At 45.4% G+C, this 26955-nt stretch overlaps 1 protein-coding gene across 1 annotated transcript in view; it reads left to right on the forward strand.

Moving 5' to 3' along the window:
* The window catches only part of LOC142592671 (uncharacterized), a 473797-nt gene that overhangs the window by 365407 nt on the left and 81435 nt on the right, over positions 1-26955 (forward strand). The window contains exons 43-46 of the mRNA XM_075704237.1: positions 1629-1711; positions 6556-6643; positions 11629-11647; positions 12476-12508. Of these exons, the coding sequence (XP_075560352.1) occupies positions 1629-1711; positions 6556-6643; positions 11629-11647; positions 12476-12508 (223 nt within the window). The remainder of the gene's footprint in view (positions 1-1628; positions 1712-6555; positions 6644-11628; positions 11648-12475; positions 12509-26955) is intronic.

The raw sequence follows: 26955 nt of genomic DNA on the forward strand, positions 1-26955 counted from the left end.
ACTGTGTCACTTTCCGGCTAAACAACCTCGGGAGATGGCGTTACCGCCGGTGTGAATGTTGTGTAACATAGTCGGCTTAACACTTCCAGGCGGTTCCAAAGGTTACATAGTTTCACCTACGATTGCGTAAACCAATTATAACTTGGCGGTATCTCCACTTACACAAGTTATTAGTCTGTATAAGGTGGTTGCATATATCTCAGGACCTGTTATTCTGAACAGGTCCTGATCGAACTGACCTGCATAGCTTGTTCCTACTGCTGCGAGTATTACGTATATCTATTCACTAATTCGTGTAATGTTCTCTAAGACATCGTTTTTTGTCTGAATGTGCATTTCACCCAAGTTTCCACAACTTCTCTTGAATTGTTGCATATCGCCATGCCTTGAGTCTATATAGTCTCGCGTATTTGAGCGAGTGCTGAAACAAAAAAAACTTTGCTTGCATACAACGTGCTTAGTCGAAGCTCCATGTGTTTATCTAGAATCTAGTCAATATTCAGTACAGCTCCACGCCAACGGGCTAACAATCAGATCTATGGATTCGCTTCAATAGGACCAAGTTTATGATTTACTCGCATTACTTCCATTGAGAAAAGCGCCCATCTTCTATTATATCCATTGGTTCATTAATTTTGATGACGCTGGTTAACACAGCGAACTCTTCGTGCTTTTAGCTTTCGGCCACAATGGTAACATGTTCCACAGCATACACCTGATTGTCAACACCTGATTGTTACGGTCGTTTTAGAAATTGCTTGACCTAGATTACTCAGGAGTGGAAGTTCGGGATGGCAGAAATGATTATGAGCAACGGAATAAGTATTGAAAATGCACGAATTAAGTTCCAACTGATTACCGTTGAAACACTGCAAGTCACAAGTTGTGGCCGCAGGACAAGCAAGGCGCACCCACTTCAAGGAATTTTGTGGATGTCGCCATTTCAGAGCTCTTCATGCGAGAAAATAAAATGGAGTTGCGATAACTTTGGTGCTTCAATGTAAGATAATCCATTTTTACGCAAAGTAGAGGTGGGACCCACGAAAACTTGATGGCCCTTGTCCCTAAACCAGTGCCATCATCACAAGTAGTTTTTTGTCAACACACCTCGAGGAATCGCCGTCTACAACTTGTAATTGCAGTATGTACAATAATAAAACTTGTAAAATATTTCATTACGAAATTTCACTAATTCGTAGAATGCGGATTTTATTTCGTGAAAGTAATGTTTCCTTCTTTCATACTCTTCAGGTCTTAAAGTAGTGCTATCTACAAAGGGTGCTTTACATGTTTTCGGCCTAGAAGAGCGAGCGCTGTATATTGTGAAGACTGTTAGCTGCCATATAGTACGTAGTGTGATGTGTGCACATTATATATCCGGGAACGCTTGAAATACGCTGCAAAAGGAATACTTTCTTGCAACCAAAAATATTCTCTCCATACTTACTGTTGAAAAATTTCCGGCACGTTGCAAAGATTACTCTAAATGCACACTCAAAAGGTGTCTGACGTTAGTATGTATTACGCGGTATGCTCAGACTATGCTAGCTTTACCTAAAAGTCAGCCGACTAATCCTTACGGTTGTCAGCAGGTTGTAGATCATTCCTCCTACCTCTTTATTTTCAAGGTTTGTGCGGCTTGGTGCATGGACAGATTGCGCCATTGTCCTTGCCATCGCTCTGGTTGTCACCCTCAGGACACCACGAGCCGGTAAGTACGCACAATTACGCAACGTCGTAAGTTGCATAAGTAATGCAGGAATGCTGCTGATAACAGCGCTATAAATAAACCGAACACTCTGCTGCGCGTCTTGAACGCTGATAGTTTTTTTGCTCACATCGGGTTGCCTTACTGTTCTCCATCTGCATCATACTGAACTTATGATGCGTATTGCTTTGCGACAACCGGCCGACATGCCAGCAGAGTGAGTACAAGACATGAAGAATTGACTGTATTCAGTGGTTGCCCAAACAAAAGCAACTTGAAGGAGGGCGTTGCTCTAAAGATGGCATGCGATTGCCGACTTCGTTGTCATTCCCCTGTGCCACTAAACAACACACATTCATTCATTAAAGGTCTAATATTGTAATCGTGTCAATCACCGATCATGGCACTGTTTTGCAAAATCACCTTCGGCGATTTTGTTTTGTTAGAGGTTTTTGTTTCCATTCTTTGTTGAAATTTTTGTTTAATGCATCAGGCCACATTTACTTACGCTCAATATACTGTCAAGCAGAAGACCTGTATGTTATCAAAACCCTTCAATTGAAAAATCTGGCTTGTTGCATCTTTGAGATAACGGCAGCACGCTTTAAGAGCAAAACAGTTTCACAACGAAGGCATGCCATTCAAAGGCTGCCTCAAACTTTCACCATTTTAAATATCAAATACCTCGAACTACCTCATTAGACATTTTGTAAATTATTACAAATACCTGCATTTTATTACGTTGTAGGAATATTATCTGATGAATTTGAAAAGTCGACAACGGCGATCGTGGTCACTCAAGCATCTGACCAGTCCCTCGTAAAAGTATCTTCAATAAAAAAATTTCTCTCCACAAAAACTTACTCCACAGCGATGCATGAACGTGCATTTAGCTCAACACCAAAGCTGGTTCCCGACAGCACGTCTCTGGTAATGACGACGCTTGGCCGTCAGTTGAAAGAAGCAGCCTGATATTTTTATGCTTATATGACTGAAATGTAATCGAGAGATCGAATACCAAATGCTTATGACGTGCGGGCTGGAACTGGAAGCCTCACCAAATTCTCATTTTGATATCTTGCTGATAAACTCAAGCGTCGTTTTACCATTTAAGTAATTTTAGCCCAAGTAAGAAATATCGCAGTGTGTATGTGTATGATAAACTTGCTTCTTCTCAACTCCCTTGAGCTCCATTTTCAGACCGGCATCCCAATCATAAGCAGCTGATGTACTGATTAGCTCACTTAAAATTTCACCTCCAATTTTTCCTTGGCCATACGTGTGCAAGTGTTTCGTTGTACTTGCAACGCTATGCGTTAGGAAGGAATTCGGTTTCCTATTTTGAACACTAATAGACCATACACCTATCAAGTGCCACTTTAGCTGCTTTTTATTGGAGCACCATTCTTTTATTACAGTATTTAAAAGTACTTTTACAGAATTTTAAAGTTATAATTTATCGTGTCAGTCACAGACTTGCCAACGTTTTGCAATATCACCATCGGTGAAAGAACCTTTTGATCAAAAAATGTACTCTGTATCGCCACCTACTGATCTTACACATCCTGACGAGCGACGGTTTGACTTCGAGTAATTGTACCTCCCATTCCATACCTAGCTCTCTCAGATTACACTACTGCTCCAAGTGCTCTAAGGCTCCTAGCGACAAACATGCCGCTGAGATATGCCCCTCTGAATACAACCGGGCAGGCTAAATTTAGCTCCAACTGCAATATGCGTGGCGGGACAACGGCGCCTTCTCCACACTTGGCGTATGCATGATCGAGTAATCATTTCCTTCCTCCACAAAACGATAATAAAGTTGATTACGTTGGTTCGCACTACTGGAATCGCACATGCATAACGTAAGATCCAGCTGGTGGCTCTTCAACGTTGTGTTCTCTGTATTTGTAGCGGGGCTGCCGCGATCAGAAGTAGTGGACGCGACATGGTATCCGAGTTTCTTCCAGACATTTCTGACTCCTTCTCACGAAATTTCATGTTGAACGCGGGTGCAGCAAATTCGAGAAAGCTTAAATTTTATGCAAACAAATCGCGCACTTCTAGGCTATATAACTCCTCTTTCCCACATGCCTAATATACTGATTTATATTCACTATACCGATGTGAGCTCACTCAAAGGCGACTACTACCGTTTTATTCGATAAACGTATTGCCGTTTATTTGATAAACGTACTGCCTGTGTGAACGCCACAGTAAGACCGAGCCCAATCTGCCTCCGATTTCGCAAACCGCAGCGACACAACAGCGCCATATGTGCACTCGACACGTGCATAATCGAGTATTCACTTTATTTCTCCACACAGTGATGGTAAAGGAGGGCGCGGGGGGTTTGTGCAGATGCTAAAATAAAATCGATCGCAATAAAACAGCTTTCCTTTATGCGATGGTGATTTTTTGGCATCCCGTTTGAAGCCTGTCGGTGAGAGTCGCCCAGCCCGTCGGATGTAATCAGTTATGCTATATTTGTTTATCTAGTATTTAGCACATATCTACTTAAACACTTTTGTTTCCTGTATTATCTACTGTGTACCTCTACCTATGAGTGTAAGAGATCCGGTCGGATCAATCTCTTTTCAGCTTTTTTTTTCACCAATACTCTAAACGTCTCGTGCTTATCTCGACTGCTCAGCGGTTGATATTTTCGTCCGCTTCAAAGCCGTGCGCTTCGGGAAGGTGTAGATTACAAAATGTTCTCGCTGGGTGAATTCCTTCGCATTCCATTAGGATGTGCTGAGTCCCGAATTTATCTTGCAGCATACAAATGCCTCGTCGTCTTCCGATTATTACCTCAATTGTTTTCGTCCATAAGTAAGCAGAGTTGACGTCAAATAGCGAGGCACTCTCCTTGGAATTATTTCAGGCTTTTCCTTATTTTTCTTCTCATTCTTGTAAATCTCCATGGTCAATTTTGTTTCCATTCTTTGGATCTGTCTTTCTTTCTCGCACTTTCTTTCTGATGGCTCCTAGTTCTCTATTTACAGTTCCAATTAACCTGCACCTGACTGCCAAAATTCTTCTTCCCCCATTCTGCATCACCGCGTTTCAGGTACTGATGCTTGTGCACTTTAGCAGCCCATTTGTTTTCATCTGTGTTCTTGTCTTTTTTGAAAACTAATTTTGCTCTGGTGCTTCTCTGGCTTCAAAAGCGACCCAACCCTTGTCACCCTACACTGCATCATTCGTGCTTTAACCGTGGGCTACCAAAGCCAGCCGGCCTAGCCATCTTTGGTTAGCTTCAAATTCCGACAAGATATCCCACTTTATGCACGCAATTGCATTTGCGAACGTTAGCGTTTGCACCATTACTCATTTCCAGATTCCACGCACCACACTATATTTCCACATTATATTGGTGGGCTCTTGAGTAAGTCTCCTTCGTTTATGCATACGCCGAAGTACATAAATTGTTTGACTATGGCTATGACTTTCTGCTGAATCGACACCACGTAATTACTCGTCTTACTTAAAGCTCGTAAATCCCGATTTCTCCGTGCTAAACTTCAGGACTAAATTGTCGCTGCGTTAGGACCGATATTCGCAAGTGTCTGTACATCTCTTGTATATTCCGCTATTAGAACTACGTCCTCTGCTATATCAGTCCAGGGAGCTTCTGTTGCACCATTTGTGCAAAATGCATGAAGGATAAATCAAACCCTAATTCGCTGTTTTCGCGCCGTCCTGCTACGCCCTTGACAAGATGCGTTAACACCTAGGGAGACAGGGCATCCTTGCTGTGCATTAGTACAATTGCAGAGCCTAGTTGCTCTTGTTTAAGTCAAAGCTCTGATTCCAGTTTATGCCGTGAAAGTTTCGATTTGGTGTAACTTAGTTTGTTTAAAATCTTGTTTGTTTATTTAAGCCCTACAGCAATACATTCATTCAATGATCTCTTTCGGTTATGTAAGAATGTATTTTGAAACCACTATCACAGAAGATGTAGCGTCTGATTCTTGTTCTTCAGTTTATTTGTACATGTTCCATTTTTTATCGTATACCAGTGTGGTGGAGGGCCAATGGCCTGCTGTGCAAGCACTTCATTTCAACCAAATTAAAAGGTGTTGCATTTATTGAGCAATCTTCCCACGTGGGCATTTTTAACGCGTTGCTATTAGTTGTGTCAATGTGGGGAAAAATGTTTGTGTGTAAAGTGTGGGAAGATGGTCACGTGGATAAGATATGCGTATGTATGCAGTGCAAGTGGCAGTTGTTCTCCGCACCGCCGCCAGTTGCACTTCGCTCGTTGAATTAGTGTAATATGTGCCGAGTCTACTCCCGAACAAAACCTTGCAATGCTGATAACGCGGTTTTAAACCATTAATACCGGACCTCAAAGAGGTACGACGTTGTGCTAAAGCGTTTTCAATCGCAGTTACCTCTAAACTGTCCCATGACTTCTTTACATCCATTTTTAAAACGCAGTGTCCTTATGCACAATTTCAATAGAACGAAATTTAACTGCAGCAACGAGGGAATACCGAGACTATAATGAAGATTTCGGTGGGCACAGATGGCCAAACGCTTTCATCACAAGCGGCTGCTTAAGAATACGCCTTCCAAAATAACGCGTGTGATTTCAGTTTACTAGAAAACCTTCTGGAAGAACGATACGGTTCTTGAACTAAAACTTTGACCTTTATTACGCGCTTGGAACACACATGAGGCTATTTATGGATTCGTTTGTTTGAAACCCTGTGCTCCCAGAACCAACAAACAGCCGCTGGATGTGGAATTCACGGGCGTACGAATACGGCATTTTCTGGCACAATCTACCCACCAATGTGTTATCGCATTTGCATATTTGAGTTGTCCAAATGCTTATGCAGGAAGATTTGGGCTGGCCTGCATTATCTACGTGCATCCTCTGCGGACTTGCTTTCCTGGTCCGGAAATTAGTTATCTACGTCAAAGGTGGTAAGTACATGAGCCGTGGCTCTCAAGATCTGAACAAGTAACCGAACGCGCTTTTCGTGCCGAGTGAATCGTGCAAACGTTTGTTTTTTCAAGACGTTGCTTCGATGAACAATACAACCGCGGAAAACTCGCAAACGTTTCCACAACCACGAAAGAAGTGATGAAAAAGTGATGAGTGATGAAATGAGAGTGAAAGAAGTGATGAGGCCGCAGCCTCGATATCAACGAAATGTCGCTGTTTTCTTGAGTTAGCGCATGCAAGAATGTGTGAAAGGAACCAGACACACAAGGAAAACGAAACCCGTAGGAAAACAAGCGAGAAACAGGGGGAGGGGGGAGGGGTCTAACTTTCGACTGATTGTTCTAAGCCACCTGGGACACCTTTTATAAAATGTAAAGCAAAAATAACAACAAATAGATACAGATGCACCTGAGCCAGCCTGCATGGAGGCCTACTGTGCAGGAGGACGGAAAACTGGGCGCGCCTTACGCGGAGGCCGAATCTGCTTCTACCAGGGATATCGTCTCATCTTCAGCAGTAGCTGTATGTACCGTCTGTCTGTCAACGACTGACGTGAGAATAAAGAGGGCCATAGTAGTAGGCATTTCTGCGCCGCAAGTTAAGAAGTGCGCCTTCACCACGACGAAAACTAGCTTACATAACTATTGTACGGCCACAAATAGAATACGCCTCTTGTATATGGTCTCCTCATTAAAATTACCTGATCAAACTCCTGGAGGGCATCCAGAATAGACTGAGCCGCTTCATTAAAAAAAATTATAATAACGAGTCAAGTGTAACCCAAATAAAAATTGATCTTCTGTTGCAACCACTAACTACTCGCCGTCATGTTGCCCTTCCATTATTATTTCATAGATTCGCTCACACAGATGGCCTAATCTTATCAAACCTGGAAAAAGCATCTTCGACGTCACAACGGCTGAACAGTCAGTTCAGCTACACCCTAATTTATGGCAACACACGCGATTTTAATTTTTCAGCTTTGGCCCGTGCGGTCCGTTTATGGAACGCACTACGAGATAACATCGCTTGCCAATCTAAACACAGTGCATTTCACAATCTGCTAACCGATCAATATGCCGTTTCAACCGTCTAAACACGTCTTGCATTTTTTTAAATTTTCCTGCATTTTTTCTACAAGTTAAAGAATTTCGGTGGTCCCAATTTCTTTTACAATACTTACTACTGTAAAACATGCAAAAACGTTTACAATGTGATTATGCTATTATGTTATAGTTTACCGTTTATTGTCATTGCTCTACATATTGTATTTCCTAATGTATTAATTTTCAATGTTGTGTTTATACTCCTTTCATTATACTGATGTTTATATTTTTCCGATTCGATACTGATATGTTAAAGTAGTTCCCCCTTACACTATGCCTTCTAGAAGGCCTGTGAGGTATATGTATATAAAATAAAATATCCTGGTTATCTTTTGCAATGTAAGAAGGGCCTCATGAGTGTGACTCCGATATAAATGAAATAGTTCTGAATGAACTTTTCAGGGCAAAGCTACAGCTGTCATGCGTCTCTGTCGGTAGGTTGCTCCACATAGGCAGCCCACGCAAACCTAGGCGAAACATTGCTCATTTTCAGGACTACAATGAGAAACAAGTAGTTCTTAAGAAAGTGCGTAAACCAAAACGGGCAAAAATACCTATTCAGCACAATTATTCTCTGGATACGCTGCAGAAATAACTACTTCATATAACTAATAAGTACAAGATTAGCCATAATATTACAGCACCATTCTTTTATAACATTTCTGAAACTACTTTTAAACAATTGTGAATGTGGTATGTGGCTATCGTGTCAAACACCGACCTTGCCAACGTTGTGCGAAATCGCCATCTGGGAAAGACAAATGTTTGATACAGAGAAATTTACTCTGTGGTAATGCATAAGCACACAGTTACTTAAGCTTAATAAATTGTTACGCAGATGTGTACGTTATCGATTCTTTCAATGCGAAGATCTTGCTTCTTGCTGCTGTGAGGTGAGGACAGCACAATTTTACAAGGCAGTTTATTATACGTGGGTTGTTCAATAAAGACTAAGACTGGTGCTGTGACATCTTAATTCGTGAAAATTATTCATTGGCAATTTGATCCCTTGCTATATGCTCCCAGTTACGTGAAATGCACCCGTCCCTTTGTTTCTACCGAGCCTAGATAGCATGAGGGAAGACTTGTTATGACACCTACTTGAATGTCGCTTCCAACGTGCGAACTACCCTGGTTCCATGTTTTTTTCATGTTAAAAGCAATGTCCTTTTTTTCACCGTTATTCAAAGCATCGCAATTACATCCTCACTCGTTTTACAGTCCATATGCGGCACACTGCAGCATGTACCTCACAGTAAAAAGGGACATGGCTTTAGCATGGAGGCAGGGGTAGTTCGCACATTGGAGGCGATTTTTAAGTAGTGCCCAAAGATGGCGTGCAGCAAAGATAAACGTGCCGATGAATAATTTTCAGAAATTAAGATTTGAGAGCACCAGCCACAGCCATTATCGAACCCTAGAAATACCAAATATCTGGAATTACTTCATAACGTATTTTATTATTTAAATTATTTGCATTTTATTGCTGAGATAACTGAGGAATTGCAAAAGTCGTTAACTTTTATCGCGGTAAGTCAAGAATCTGGCTAGTTCCTTGTAATATACTCTTCAATAAAGCTATGCCACTCCACACACACAAAAAAACTTTCTCTAGAGCAATACACACTGCTCATTTAGTTATAGTGAAAGTGTGGTTTCCGAGAGCCCGGGTTTGGTAACTACGTCTTTCGATACAGAAACTTGACTCCTCTTGGCAGTCAGTTGACGAAGGTCGCCTGGGAATTTTTGTTTATATCACCTAAACCTAATCAAGAGAGATCATATTCCAGGTGCTTCTCATGTGCGTGGTGATATCAGAAGCCTCAGGTTTGCCAGAAAGCGATATTGAGCCGATAAAATCAAGCGTCATTATATTACTCTAGCAAATGTTGCCCTGTCAGAAATATCTCACTACTTAAGTGAATGAACTGCTTGTTTCTTCAACTTCTGCTGTTTCTATCAAAGATGTGCTGATTAGCCAACTTATTTCGCTTTCAATGCTTCAGTTTCCTTCCGTTTACAAGGGTCGCGTTGTACAGCCGACCGATTCTTTAACATATAAAATGGAAATTTGCGCCAGTTGGTATGCATTCATAACGGTAACAGCACGAAAAAAACGAGGAAAGAGGGAAAGGACACAGGACGAGCGCTGACTCACAACTAAGTTTACTGCAACAAACGCACGAAGGAATATAAGCGAAGCAGGCGATCACATGGCTCAGCGAGGAGCGCGCATCCAGACTATGTGGATACGGGGCACCTGTTACCGCATCGTGCTACCTGGGTAAATGAATTCCTGTTGCGAAAGTGCGATCAGAGGCTGGCTAATGCGCCGCGTGGCCTTCCCCTCAATGTGGGCTGCTTCCACGACTAATCTGGCGGCCAAATCAGTATGCTTAAACAAAATTGTCTCTGAGCCGAGACTAATTACACTTACATTGTCGGCAATGGGCAGACACATGCGCATAATCATTCTCGTTCAAGGAGAATTCATGCTCCGTAAGTCTTACGTTGATGCACCGGCCCGTTCGGCCTTCGTGCACTCGCCCACACTTGAGCGGGCAGAAGTACACCACATTGGTAGTACAGCCTACATATGTATTAACATGATTCACTTTGCGCCTTAGATTAGAATTACATTATGCTCCACTTGCTCGCCTCTCAACTGCCAGACAAATAGAACTCAATTTTCCAGGAACGCCTCACCCGCGGTCACGCAGTGAAACGTCACTAAGTTTTTTTTAGAGTGCGCTGGGGAGGGGGGGAGGGGGGCTTTAGTGCGCATGCGCAGAAAATGATGCAACGTTGCAATGCACCTGTATCATGGGGACAAAGAGCAGCGCCAGGGGGGATTATCAACTTATCGATCTAGTTTCAAACGTGGCGCAAGCTTCCGCGGAGTTCATCACGACAGGGGCGCTGTCAGGCGCGTGGGAATCGCCGAGAAGACGAAACTTGCGCTTCGCCCCGTCAGAATGCACTGCCCAGCCAGCCAGTTACACTCGCGCGGTACTGGTACATGCTACGCAATGGTTTAGAAAGGAATTCGATTATATGCGTTTAAACATCGTATAACTTTTAAATTACATTTTTGAAAGTATATTTACAAAATTTTATGGGTATTGTTATTGTGTCAATCACCGATGCTGCCACCGTTTTCCAAAGACGCCATCGGTGCAAGACAACGTTACAATTCACAAAACCTTACTCTGTGTTAATGCATCAGCGTGCAATTACTTGAGCTCAATGTATTGTTACGCAGAAAACCTGCACGTTATGAAAGACTTTATAAAAAAATCTTTCAGTAAAGAAGGAATCATTAGTTTATTTCGTTTTACGCCACGTAGTCGGGAGATGCTCAAATATGCGGACTGAACTAGGATTGCGTAATAAGCGTTGGATCGTAACACCGGGAAGATCGAGTAGTACCACTGGACTCACAGTAGCACGGGGGTTAGGTAATAGGGCGGCTCTCGAACAGACAGTTTGACGAAGAAAGTGTATGACGCTGCCAGTACCCCCCTCCCCCCGAATCCCCCACTGAATGTCATAGGTGCGAAGTTATCGCTGTGACTTCGTAAGTCGTTCATATAAGGACATATGCCACCCATCTTATCCGACACTTCCGTAGTGTTGATTATTACATGCTAGCCGAAGATGTCCCGGAAATTCGCAGGTAATAACGCACCTACAATCTTTTGCAAATGTTTCTAACGAGTGCTTTTGGTATGCTTTTCGTGACAGAGAACTCGTGTACCGTTGCAGTCCACTTCATCTTTGTCTGAGCCACAAGTGTTGAAATAGGCTTATGGCAATAAAAAACTACTTCCCTAAACTGCCTCGTGTTCCTTTTTCAGGTTCTCGACGAGCCCCCCCGTAAGAAACTGGTTGCATAATTTGGGGTCTTCTTTTTGCAATAAATGTTTTGATTTGGTGTATCGTTATTTGTTTCGGGCTCCGCATATTAACCATTTTCGTTTAATAATTAAACACTGGAACAAATCAATTCACTGCACTCGTCGGGTTAGCCAACATTCGGTTTTGAAACAAATGACAACATACAGCGCCTGAATCTTGCTCTCAAATTTATTTTTACATCTTGCAAATTTTTCGACATTGAATTGCAGTGGAGCCCAAATTTCGCTTGGCAGTCCCTTATTGCAGGCCAATTCAGAGGAGATATGTATGTACTCTCAGTGTGATGGCCAAATCCGCTTGTTCGCCTTTGTAAAACTGGGCCCTACACCGGCAACTTCTTGACGGTGAATAAAATTGAAAATATTTTGTAGGTAAAGGTAGTGGCAGATCAGTCAATGTCGTTGTAGCAAACGTTTTAAAAAAGTTGTTCCGCTTTTCAAATCGTTGACAGCAGGGACATCTTTTGTTCGATTACTGATCACAAGAAAGACCCATCTTTCTCTGTACTTGGGTGTAGATATGCTGCAGTAGATAAAAACAATAAGAAATGATTTCTTAATATTCGACAGCGTCAGCTTGCTCTGCCCGAAAGTAGAGCCCCTTCAAGACAGACGACCTCAACTGTGTGGCCTCCACATCTATGAAACTATAGACTTCGATTGAGACATTTAGCGTCGATTTAAGCGTTTTACTGTAATGGCAAAATTGTATACGCACGAGGAAAGTGTCTATATTTCGCTGTACAATGATGTTTGTTTCGCGTCTTCTTCCTTCTTGTCCGTTCAGCTGCGCCACCAACGCCAGGAGCCCCAGCGTCAGGCAAGAGCATTTACTCATAAAAAAACTATTTGTTTGAATTTTATTATTCTGCTGCGGTGAATGCGCTGCTAACATTTTCTGAGGAGGCGCACTTTTCTTGAATTCGGGTCAGTCAGACGGCTTTCATGGTTTAAAGCTTGCAAGATTTTGTTTGGACTAATGTCTGTAAATTCTAATTCTCGCTTATATTATTTATTCATCTGGGTTGGCTTTATTTCAATAATTTTGTATATAATTGTAACGCCCTCTTTCTGCCGGCTCAAAAAATTTCGGTAAAAAATAAACCTGCAATATTTAATCGATTGCCCATTGAAATATATTCAAGTTTACTTGAGAGGAAACCGAAATATTGTGCAGATTAGGCTTTAGATGTTTTACCTTGCAATGCGAGGCTTTTTATCACAATGCTAGGCAGAGCGGAGTTTGTCAGCCAAGGAGTTTGTTGTTTTCATGCATGCAAAAGTTCACATTGCTGCCTTCTTCCGCGCAATAGGGTGCAACCGTGGTGAATTATGGTGCTTGTCGTTGCGCTGCTGAGTTTGAGATTACGAGTTGGTATTCGCAATGGTGGCCACCTTTACACAAGGGCGAAATACAAGAGACTCATGTATTCAATACGTTGATCATATTTAACCACAGACGATAAAGTTATCTGGATTCCCCGACTATCGCATGCTTCGGTATCATATCGTGGTTTCGGTTTGTAAATTAAACTTCATGATTTACATTTCATAAGTTCAGATCAACTACCACGCCGAAAAAGAAAACTGCACTGCCGAATACTGCGGTTCAGCAGACGCCCAAGGTGACTTGTCTAAGCCTTAGCCTATAGGCGCCGTGCACGCCGACGGACGCGCCACTGGTGGCGGCCTTGCGCAGAACACGCGGGAGAAGAGCCTGGGGCGCGCCGTAGTTTGTTGTGTCGTTGATCGTGCTTATTCTGTCTTATTCACGTTTTCAGAGCAAGACAGGCAACACCACTCGCACGTGTGGGGTGGCCAAAGCTTCAGGGAATGTCGAAGAATTGTTGCAGGGTGGGGGGCTCAAATACCGGTGAAAACGGGCCGGGGATACGGTTCTAATCATTCCCGGCAAAGCCTCATCAGCGGGAGCAACGGTAGCAAAAATGGATCGTCGCTTCGAAGGGAAATTTCTTGTTCTCATCCTTTCCTTTGTCTCGTCGGTGTTTTTTTGCCCTCGATCATAGTTAGACGCGTGAGCAACGAAGTTCGTCTGCAGTGCAGGATGAGGTTTAAAGGCATTTCGCTAAAGTTCGGAATGCTGTTTACCGCTTATATTGTTTTCCGCTTCTTTACCGCGTTGCGCTATAGCTAGGCAGCACGACTGCACGAGCGCATTGCGTTGTATGTTAAAGCTACTGAAGTTTGCAATACCTGAAATGGTTGGTTTCATGTGGGGCAGTAAATCCTCGCACCAGCTGTCGCGCACGTCATGTTTTTACATCTATTGGCCTCAGGCAACTCACCCTGTTGCACATTTCTACAGAGTACGGAGATACTGTACATGTGTATACCGATGGCTCTGTCACACCATATGCCTCCACTGCAGCCTTCGTCATTCCACATATGATCATCGCTCGCCGGTTTAAACTAGACCATAGCTAAACATCAACTGCCGCAGAACTTGTTGCTATCCGGGAAGCAGTTCGATTTCTCTCCGAGGAGCCTCCTCACGCATGGACGATATTCTGCGATTGCAAGCCAGCTCTGCAAACGATTGACTGTGTCCTCAGACGGGGCCCGTATTATTCTATGGCTATAGAAATTACAGAGTATCTCGACCACGCAACTAGAAATGGCCACAATGTCACCTTTCAGTGGATACCATCACACTGTGGCGTGATAGGAAACGAACAGGCAGACGCTGAAGCGAAAACTGCTTTAGATAATGCTTGTGAAGTACGCATTCCGTTCTCACGAACAGACACAAACTCCCTACTTCGTCGCGTAAACCGCAACTCTACGTTGGAACACTGGACCCAACCAGATCGACGACACAAGCGATTACACAAATGGGACCAAGAAATGAGATTTCGTATGCCTCACAAGTTCAAAAGAAACCACACGAGCATGGTGCACCGGATTCGCCTTGGTGTCGCATTCACCAACCGTTATAGAAATATGATAGGTGCCAGTGATACTAGCCCAAACTGTGAATGCTGTGAGGTGCCAGAAACACTTGAACATATATTTTGCGTGTGTCCCGCGTACGCGCAAGAACGACAGCAACTTGTCTCTTCCATAGCAAACAACCATGAGAGACCGCTATCGGACGAGTTTCTTTTAGGTCCTTGGCCTAATGCAACCAGCGCAGCCCTGGTAACAAGAGCCGCTGTAGCTTTTCTCCAAGCCACTGGGCTGGGCGCACGCCTTTAGAGATACCACAACTCTGTGAATTTGTATATACGCATCTCTTCCTTATACCATCATCATTCATCAGCCCTTTCCCTCCCCGTCCCTTTTCCCCAGAGTAGAGTAGCAGGCCAGAGCAAGTTATAGCTCAGGCCGACCTCTCTGCCTTTCTGTAAATAAATTTCTCTCTTGCACATATTTAACTGTTGCTAGTTGCTCCATGCATAACTCTTGTCGATTCTTTTGAGCTGCGAAGTTTTCACCCTGCCTTGTTTGTAAAGGGTATAAATCACGGTGTGTCTTATCGGAATGATACCAAGGAAGTGCTTCTTTAACAGCTTTATTCTTTTCGCCCGAGGGCATCTTAGATATTATTTGCGTTTTTGGAAATGTGTTTAGAAAATAATGTGTTTAGAAAATAGGTAGTTCAGGGCGAAAATTGCTGATAGCTGCTGCATATGGCATTTTTGTTCCATTTCTTGCTGGAAAGTTCGCGTCCCGTTTGGGAAGTCATCACACCTCGATGCTGCCTGAGCAAACTTAACACGCCGAGTGATTTGTTTGTTTCACAACGTAGTCCCTTCTTGCATGTGAGTTTTGTACTCAACTGAATTCTTCCTTATACTAACGCTGCAGACGACTAAACTGGGCCTTGCCGCCAGCGCTCATCGACTTTGACTGGCGCTGCTCTGCCTTTAAATATATCATGTGGCACCTCTCTCTAGTAATATAAAAAAGTACTGAAAAGTTAGTCAGTCTTTAGCTTTATACGTTTCCAAGCAGCTCCATTGGGGAACTTAAAATTGCACAAACTGCAGCAGGAACGGTAGTTCATCGGCGTATGCAGCAGAATTGCATCGGCGGTACAGCACTAACCCGCGCTTTTATTAACCAGTAAGTTCGGTGACTTCGTTGGCTAGTGTACGCGTTTCCATCAATAAATTGGCAATTATTCTTCTTGAGGCGACTTCGACTGCACTCATTCGGCGATGCCACATGTATTCATCGGCAGAAAAATCACAACAGCATATGCAGCGATTGCACCGTACGGATTTGTTTGATATAGGTCTGCACTAACGACGGGTGCTTATTATTCAGGTACAGAAGCAGCATTGCGGCAAGGGTAGAATAAAAAAAAACATCGAGAGATCGCATCACTCAACAAAATTTATCGGCTTAGCTTTATAGTGAACATGAGCTCCAGGTCATGTAAATGGGGTTCATGGCATTTGTCTGCGGGACACACCTTGCACGTATGTGGGCCATGTTGTCCCAAACACCGGTAACATCGTGTTCATACCCGCTCGCACAGAGGTCAGCATCTTCCCTACAGCTGTCACAGCAGAAGCAGCAGCCTGGCACCCGAACAAAGGAGAAATCGCAGCCGCGAACTTCAGCCATCCTTGCTGCAAAGGGTTGTCGTCTGCTACTGCTCCCGCGTGTACTGTTGGAAGCGTCCGCTACGTGGCTTTCAGTGGCGCCTCTATAGGCAGTGCACGAGGCGTATAGCGAGTGAGATCCAAACGTAAAGGCGGCTTGATAAATATTCTGGCATCATGGTCACTCGACGTTGAGCCATTACGAGCAACTCAACGCATGGACCTCCCCTCAGGTCGGAGAAATAGCCCTTTCCGGCAGTCACTGTATTCTGGCTGAAATTGGCACAAGTTTACTACACTGCAGAAATTTGTAGCATCAACCATTTTCATCTATGGAAACTGTTACTAAGCCCCCCGCTGTTGGGCTTAAATTTTTTTGTGGGTTTAGATTTTCTGGCCATTACTCTTAATGAGCGTTCACAGTGAGTTTTCTGTCGCGTTGGTAGGCGGGATCACATTAGTCGCAAAAGGTGGGCATTCATACAGGAACGCACCAGCAACTCTCCCAAATTTTTTAGAAAGTTTATGGATTTGGACCCGTTCTACGATTTTAGGAATATAAAGCTTAAATTAAGGAAAATTAAATATAATTCGTGAAAAAGAGATTAAGGTGTTGAAAGATGGCTCGCTATGAGATCCCACAAAAAAAAACGCTTGAAAAAAATGTAGTGCTATTTTCGCACCCTTCTTGTGGCAGCCCAAAACGCTGTATACCAGAAAACGACTTAATTGGTTCGCGGAAATGTTCAGACAAGCTTCCGAAGCAGGCGAAATCAGTATAAGCAAAGTCGCTGCAAATGTCAGTGTGATTTGAAAAGAGTAAGTTGCTTGTCGCTCTTCACTGTGCCAAAGTTGTTGCGGTGCGTGTGCAATAGGATGTGTGTCTGTGCCCCTGAAGGTGCGGGCTTGAGTCAAGGTTTCGAAGAATGTGGACATGCTCGTTCACGCACGGGCGCTTCCATGAAGTCCGCGTATGGCGCTTGTGTGAAAATACATTCGGAGAACGTGGGTTTGATTCCGCCCCGCTACCGGAGAGATCTTAATTTTCTGTGCCATTGAAGAGTGGCACATACTCAGTGACACATAGTTACCGAAGTTGGCATCAAGTAGGTTCATTGGATAGTGGTACATTCTCAGTGACGTAGGATTGGCACCACATAGCTTCTTCAAAAATGCACCCATATTGAATGGAACATAGTCACCCAAATGGGTGTCAAGAAGGTTCATTGAAGAGGGGCACATATCAAGTGGAATATATACAGTGAATTAAGTTGGCGTCAAAGAGGTTTCTTCCAAAGGGACATATATCAAGTGTGACATATGTAGTAACCCAAGTTGCCGCTGAGAGGCTCATTGAAGAGAGGCTCATACAAAGTGCAACATACGCGGTGACGCAAGTTAGCTTCTCATACGCAGCGACATAAGTTTGCGTCAAGAAGGTTTATTGAAAAGGGGCCCATAGCGAGTGGAACATAGGCAGTAACCAAAGTTGGCGTTGAAGAGCTTTATAGAAGAGTTGAACATACCAACTGCAACATATGCGCTGACGTTAGCTGGCGTCAGAGGTTCAATGAAGACAGGGATATACCGAGTGGAACACATGCAGTGACACAAGTTGGTGTCAAAAAGGTTCACTGATGAGGAATCCATGTCAAGTGGAACATACGCAGTGACCCAAGTTAGTGTCAAAGAGGTTCATTGAAGAAGTGCACATATCAACTCCAATATACGCAGTGACCCATGTTGGCGTCGTCGAAGCTAATGCGAAGAAGACCCAGCTGCAGCAGCGTTGGGTTTTCAACTGTTCTTTTTATTTTTATAGCACACAGCGCACGCCGTGCGACCGGGAGCAACTACCTCCTCCTTGACTGGCGCTGCACGCGGAGCGAGTTGTGTTATAGGCCCCGGCCTGAGGCAAGGGGCGCTACAGGGCACACTCTCCGCCTCCCCCCCCACCCTCTATAGAGCGGAAGGCAGAAAAGCCGCCCAGTGATCATCCTTATATGTGGCCGCCCGGAGTAGTGAAGCCGTCGAGGCCAGGTCGAGAGAAGGGGTCGCGGACGGATGTGAGCGGCGACATAGGCAGGTTTGAGTCGGTCAGTAGTCAGGACGTCCTCGCGAACGTTAATGTGCAGTGTGAACGTCTTAGGCCTACTATGCAGTACGCGGAATGGTCCATGGAAGTCCGTTGTGAGGGGTTAACGCACGTGATCACGCCGAGCGAAGACATGGCTGCAGGAATCCATATCCTGGCATAGGAGGAAGGTCATGAAACGTAGGAACAATCATAGGAGCAAGGTCATGAAACGTAGTGTGCAGCTCCTGGATGTAGATGGAAGCATCATCAGTCCAATGTAGCGACGACGGCGCGAAGAATTCTCCAGGAAGGCGCAGGGGAACGCCGTTGAGGAGTTCAACCGAAGAGTAATCTAGGTCAGGCTTTAGTGCTGATCAGATGCCCAAAAGGACGACGTGGAGGAGCACGAGCCAACGTTCCCTTCACTGATAAGTGGTGAGGAAAGCCTTGAGTTATCGATGATTGTTATACCCTGCCATTCGCGGAATGATGGTAGGTGGTCGTTCGGATGCATCGAACGCCCAGGATGTTGGCAAGCGCGTTGAATAGAGCCGATTGACACTCGTGGCCTCGGTTGAAGGTGACGACACAAGGGCATACGAAACGTGACACCCAGCTGATCATGAAATCCATAGAAAATGTCTCTGCTTAGCGTTCGTAATGGGAACTGTCTCTGGCCATTTAGCGAAGCAGTCCGCACATGTGAGCAGGTAATAGGCCCCACGTGATGACTGGAGGGGCTGTCAATGCCAAAGTGGTTGTGCGAGAACCTCGCATCTGGAGGCTTAAACAACGAATCGGACGACGGAATGGCGGTGAACTTTGAACGTTGTCATTTAAACGCAGGTTCGCGCCCATCGACGGACGTCTGCATTGATGTTAGGCCAAATGAAGAGAGATGTGACTAGCTTATGGATCGCACAAATTCCAGGGTGACTCATATGCATTTGATCGAAAATTGTGCTGCAAAAAGCCAGAAGGCAAGAAGGGTCGTCGAACACCAGTGGATGTCTCGCACGTTATCAACAAGGAAGATAACAGAAGCGGGCACTCAGTGAACGAAAGGGACGTGGATGAAAAATGAAGGCGATGATGCAGCTCAGGATCGTTGCGGTGGGTGGAGGCTAGCTTCTGCATGTCTACTGGTGTTTGGGCTACCAGGGCATCGATGTGGAAGAGTGCATCAGTGGCAGCATTTTCCTGGCCATGAACGTGAAGGAGATTGATTGTGAACTCGGAGATAAAACACAGTTGGCGGATCTCTCGTACAGTTTTGTTGCTGTGATTCTGATGGAAGGCGAACGTCAGGGGCGACGTCAGCGTCTGTCACGACGTCAAAGTCCCGGCCCTCCAGAAAGTTGTGAAAAGGTTTAATGGCGAGGTACACCAGAAGGAGATCTCGATTGAGTGTGCTGTATTTAGCTTCAGGTGGCTTCAGTTTTTGCGAGAAAAAACCAAGAAGCTGCCAACCAGATCCGTGTTGCTCGAGAACTTCGCCGGCTGCCATGATCGATGCACCAGTGAAGAGGCGTATTGCGGCATGAGGAACGGTATGTATGAGCATGATGGCGTCCGCCAGCGCCTTCTCGCCAGTGGCGAAGGCAGCTGCAGCTTCTTCAGTCCTTTTAAGTGGCGCAGCTGGATCTTTTGTGATAGCCACTAGGTCGGTCAGAAGCTTTAGGAAATTTACCCACTACGGAAGGAAGCCGCGATGAAAGTTCAGTAGGCCCAGAAATTTTGTGTCTTTTACTGAAGTCGGGAATGAAAGGTCTTAAATTGCGTTCAGTTTGCTGGCGAGAGGATGGATACCTTGTGGCGTAACAAGGTTGCCTAAGAACTCGATTATAGCGACGCCGAAGAAGCACTTGTTCGGAATAATGACGAGACCGCAATAATCATGTCGTTGTACAAGGGCGTGCAGGTAAGCTTTATGATCAGGGCCGCATGAGCTTGGGACAAAAATATCATCAAGGTAGGCGAAAACGAAGTTGAGAGCTCGCGTGACCTCATTGATAGTGCGCTGTGCAGCGTTGTGAAGTCCAAAAGGCATCTTGACATACTCGAAGAGGCCGAAATGGGTGGTAATGGCCGTGCCCGGAACGTCAGCGAGTTCCACAGAAATTTGAAGATAAACCTTCACTGAGTCAAATTTAGAGAAGACCGTGCTGCCAGCCAAATTTCACGTGAAGTATTGTATGTGAGGAAGTGGATTGCAGTTTGGTAAAGTGTGGGCGTTATGAGAGCGGTAACCCCCACTGGTCTCCAGCTGCCAGGATCTTTTCTTTGGCACCATGTTGAGTGGTGATGCCCAGTTACTTGAGAAAGGTCGCACAATTCCGATCTCAAACATGTGTTTAAACTCGCGGCGAGCGATGGCGAGGTGGTCTCCAGACAGTAGGCGGGGCCGAGTAAAGACAAGTGGTGTCGATGGGGTGAGTGATCGAGTGCTTAACCAGAGGCTCTCTGGTATGCGGCTTTGTAAGAATGGGGAAATCAGCGAGGTGTTTTGCGTACGGAGAAGCGGGTGCGAGAGCTCGAAGCCTCGTCGGCGTGATGGTGCAGAGTACACCGTTGGAGAGGCGTGTGCTAAGATCGAGGACGCGATGAGCATGTCTACCGCAAGGTTGAAGAAACTGAGGAAGTCAGGGTCGAGAACAGCTTGCGAGACATCAGCAAGAATGAAAATCTAGCGAAACGTGCGGCGCAGGCCGTACGTGTGGACGGCAGAGTTGTTTACCGCCCCGAGCGGGCAGGTCTGTTCGTTGTGACGGCGATTTGCACAAGAGGCCGGTATAACGCTAACCTGCTACTGAATCGCCAAGCAAACGAGCGGCACTGGTCTTTTCAGAAACGTAGAATGGGCGGCATGTCCTTTGACCACTACCACTTGCCGCCGTCAGTGGCCGGTTCCAGCATTTCCCGACCAGGAACACGGACAGGTGCAGGGGTTCCGAATGTGCGGTGGTACCGGCACACAACCGAAGACAAGCCGTAGCGTCGTTCATCGGATGTTTGAATCTCTGGAGAGCACGGGGGTGCCGGAGAGCGACTGCGGGACCGGAGCCTCGACGAAGATCTGAGTGAGAAGGGCGCGAGTTGATCGACGCAAGGGCGTCCAGTGGAATATATCAAGTGCAACATACGCACTGGCCCAAGTTGGCGTCAAAGAAGTTCATTGGAGAGGGACGAATACCCAGTGACACATGTGCAGTAGCAGAAATTTATGCCAGGAGGTCCATTGGATAGCGGCGCATCCCCAGTGGCGCATGCACAGTGACAATCATCAATGAGGCACTTTAAGAGGAACGCATGAGAAGGCGAAAATGCACTGTAAGTAAAGATGGCGTGAAGCCAGCTAGCTGATGAGTTGCACATGTGCAGTGTCACATTCCCAGTCTAAATTTTTACAAATTTACATAAATTACAAATTACAAATTAATACCTTACAAATTTACAAATTATTACCTTTTTACTAAGATTGTGCACCGCAGTTCTATAAGCTGCAACCATTAGACCATCGAAAGTGGACAAATTGGGTATTTGAATTTATATTTTACATGAATTTTTTTACATGTTCCGCAAAAATTCTACTCTAATAATAGTGATTCATTCAAGAACTATGCGTGAAGTCTCAATATTCTTCGCTTCAGATATATCATTAGGTACAATTTAAAGAATTGTGCTCTGGGCTTTCATTGCCGAGTTACGTCATAGTTCTGTTTGCTGAAAATATGAAATTTTCGTCAATCTAAATAAAAAAATTCGAAAGAATTACTAGATTTCCAAATTGTTCTTTTAAGTTCAACAAAACTTCAACAAATTTCATGCACCGGTTGCCGAGAAAAACGATTTCTCTTTCACACAATTTGAATAAGGGCCTCCGAGCTAAAGCTTCCTCTTATAATCTGAAGGGTGTATCAAGGCTGACACAGACACCGACACAGACAGACAGACAGACAGACAGACAGACAGACAGACAGACAGACAGAGACTGACTGACTGACTGACTGACTGACTGACTGACACAGACAGACAGACAGACAGACAGACAGACAGACAGACAGACAGAGACTGACTGACTGACTGACTGACTGACTGACTGACTGACTGACTGACTGACTGACTGACTGACTGACTGACTGACTGACTGACTGACTGACTGACTGACTGACTGACTGACTGACTGACTGACTGACTGACTGACTGACTGACTGACTGACTGACTGACTGACTGACTGACTGACTGACTGACTGACTGACTGACTGACTGACTGACTGACTGACTGACTGACTGACTGACTGACTGACTGACTGACTGACTGACTGACTGACTGACTGACTGACTGACTGACTGACTGACTGACTGACTGACTGACTGACTGACTGACTGACTGACTGACTGACTGACTGACTGACTGACTGACTGACTGACTGACTGACTGACTGACTGACTGACTGACTGACTGACTGACTGACTGACTGACTGACTGACTGACTGACTGACTGACTGACTGACTGACTGACTGACTGACTGACTGACTGACTGACTGACTGACTGACTGACTGACTGACTGACTGACTGACTGACTGACTGACTGACTGACTGACTGACTGACTGACTGACTGACTGACTGACTGACTGACTGACTGACTGACTGACTGACTGACTGACTGACTGACTGACTGACTGACTGACTGACTGACTGACTGACTGACTGACTGACTGACTGACTGACTGACTGACTGACTGACTGACTGACTGACTGACTGACTGACTGACTGACTGACTGACTGACTGACTGACTGACTGACTGACTGACTGACTGACTGACTGACTGACTGACTGACTGACTGACTGACTGACTGACTGACTGACTGACTGACTGACTGACTGACTGACTGACTGACTGACTGACTGACTGACTGACTGACTGACTGACTGACTGACTGACTGACTGACTGACTGACTGACTGACTGACTGACTGACTGACTGACTGACTGACTGACTGACTGACTGACTGACTGACTGACTGACTGACTGACTGACTGACTGACTGACTGACTGACTGACTGACTGACTGACTGACTGACTGACTGACTGACTGACTGACTGACTGACTGACTGACTGACTGACTGACTGACTGACTGACTGACTGACTGACTGACTGACTGACTGACTGACTGACTGACTGACTGACTGACTGACTGACTGACTGACTGACTGACTGACTGACTGACTGACTGACTGACTGACTGACTGACTGACTGACTGACTGACTGACTGACTGACTGACTGACTGACTGACTGACTGACTGACTGACTGACTGACTGACTGACTGACTGACTGACTGACTGACTGACTGACTGACTGACTGACTGACTGACTGACTGACTGACTGACTGACTGACTGACTGACTGACTGACTGACTGACTGACTGACTGACTGACTGACTGACTGACTGACTGACTGACTGACTGACTGACTGACTGACTGACTGACTGACTGACTGACTGACTGACTGACTGACTGACTGACTGACTGACTGACTGACTGACTGACTGACTGACTGACTGACTGACTGACTGACTGACTGACTGACTGACTGACTGACTGACTGACTGACTGACTGACTGACTGACTGACTGACTGACTGACTGACTGACTGACTGACTGACTGACTGACTGACTGACTGACTGACTGACTGACTGACTGACTGACTGACTGACTGACTGACTGACTGACTGACTGACTGACTGACTGACTGACTGACTGACTGACTGACTGACTGACTGACTGACTGACTGACTGACTGACTGACTGACTGACTGACTGACTGACTGACTGACTGACTGACTGACTGACTGACTGACTGACTGACTGACTGACTGACTGACTGACTGACTGACTGACTGACTGACTGACTGACTGACTGACTGACTGACTGACTGACTGACTGACTGACTGACTGACTGACTGACTGACTGACTGACTGACTGACTGACTGACTGACTGACTGACTGACTGACTGACTGACTGACTGACTGACTGACTGACTGACTGACTGACTGACTGACTGACTGACTGACTGACTGACTGACTGACTGACTGACTGACTGACTGACTGACTGACTGACTGACTGACTGACTGACTGACTGACTGACTGACTGACTGACTGACTGACTGACTGACTGACTGACTGACTGACTGACTGACTGACTGACTGACTGACTGACTGACTGACTGACTGACTGACTGACTGACTGACTGACTGACTGACTGACTGACTGACTGACTGACTGACTGACTGACTGACTGACTGACTGACTGACTGACTGACTGACTGACTGACTGACTGACTGACTGACTGACTGACTGACTGACTGACTGACTGACTGACTGACTGACTGACTGACTGACTGACTGACTGACTGACTGACTGACTGACTGACTGACTGACTGACTGACTGACTGACTGACTGACTGACTGACTGACTGACTGACTGACTGACTGACTGACTGACTGACTGACTGACTGACTGACTGACTGACTGACTGACTGACTGACTGACTGACTGACTGACTGACTGACTGACTGACTGACTGACTGACTGACTGACTGACTGACTGACTGACTGACTGACTGACTGACTGACTGACTGACTGACTGACTGACTGACTGACTGACTGACTGACTGACTGACTGACTGACTGACTGACTGACTGACTGACTGACTGACTGACTGACTGACTGACTGACTGACTGACTGACTGACTGACTGACTGACTGACTGACTGACTGACTGACTGACTGACTGACTGACTGACTGACTGACTGACTGACTGACTGACTGACTGACTGACTGACTGACTGACTGACTGACTGACTGACTGACTGACTGACTGACTGACTGACTGACTGACTGACTGACTGACTGACTGACTGACTGACTGACTGACTGACTGACTGACTGACTGACTGACTGACTGACTGACTGACTGACTGACTGACTGACTGACTGACTGACTGACTGACTGACTGACTGACTGACTGACTGACTGACTGACTGACTGACTGACTGACTGACTGACTGACTGACTGACTGACTGACTGACTGACTGACTGACTGACTGACTGACTGACTGACTGACTGACTGACTGACTGACTGACTGACTGACTGACTGACTGACTGACTGACTGACTGACTGACTGACTGACTGACTGACTGACTGACTGACTGACTGACTGACTGACTGACTGACTGACTGACTGACTGACTGACTGACTGACTGACTGACTGACTGACTGACTGACTGACTGACTGACTGACTGACTGACTGACTGACTGACTGACTGACTGACTGACTGACTGACTGACTGACTGACTGACTGACTGACTGACTGACTGACTGACTGACTGACTGACTGACTGACTGACTGACTGACTGACTGACTGACTGACTGACTGACTGACTGACTGACTGACTGACTGACTGACTGACTGACTGACTGACTGACTGACTGACTGACTGACTGACTGACTGACTGACTGACTGACTGACTGACTGACTGACTGACTGACTGACTGACTGACTGACTGACTGACTGACTGACTGACTGACTGACTGACTGACTGACTGACTGACTGACTGACTGACTGACTGACTGACTGACTGACTGACTGACTGACTGACTGACTGACTGACTGACTGACTGACTGACTGACTGACTGACTGACTGACTGACTGACTGACTGACTGACTGACTGACTGACTGACTGACTGACTGACTGACTGACTGACTGACTGACTGACTGACTGACTGACTGACTGACTGACTGACTGACTGACTGACTGACTGACTGACTGACTGACTGACTGACTGACTGACTGACTGACTGACTGACTGACTGACTGACTGACTGACTGACTGACTGACTGACTGACTGACTGACTGACTGACTGACTGACTGACTGACTGACTGACTGACTGACTGACTGACTGACTGACTGACTGACTGACTGACTGACTGACTGACTGACTGACTGACTGACTGACTGACTGACTGACTGACTGACTGACTGACTGACTGACTGACTGACTGACTGACTGACTGACTGACTGACTGACTCACTCACTCACTCTGTCTCTGTCAGTCTGTCGGTCACCGACAGACAGACTGACCGACAGACAGACAGACAGATTTTGCGCTTTGTTACAAATATCATATAGTACATAACGGAAGTAGATTCACAAGGTCATGTGTGGCATTGCAGCATCTAGATGCATGGCTGTGTTGCTAGCTTGCGAAAGTAGCGTCCATTATATGCGGAAATAATAAAAAAACGCAATATTCGCACCATTATCATGCATGTAATCGTGAAACGACAACCTTGTTGCGAACCGCTAAGTTTTTTACTGTTTTCGCGAAAAAGAAAAAAAAACTCGTGTGAAGCCACACGCGACCCTTTCACTGCACTGTAACTCGTGGTGCAATATGCATTAACCAATCACACATGTATTTGACAGGATAATATAGTTGTGCTGCGCACAAGCAGTGAAGCAGTTACAGTAACTGCGATACATTAACTTCACAGGAATGCAGGCATTTTT

This window comes from Dermacentor variabilis, chromosome 9 (genome assembly GCF_050947875.1).
Source record: "Dermacentor variabilis isolate Ectoservices chromosome 9, ASM5094787v1, whole genome shotgun sequence".
NCBI lineage: Eukaryota > Metazoa > Arthropoda > Arachnida > Ixodida > Ixodidae > Dermacentor > Dermacentor variabilis.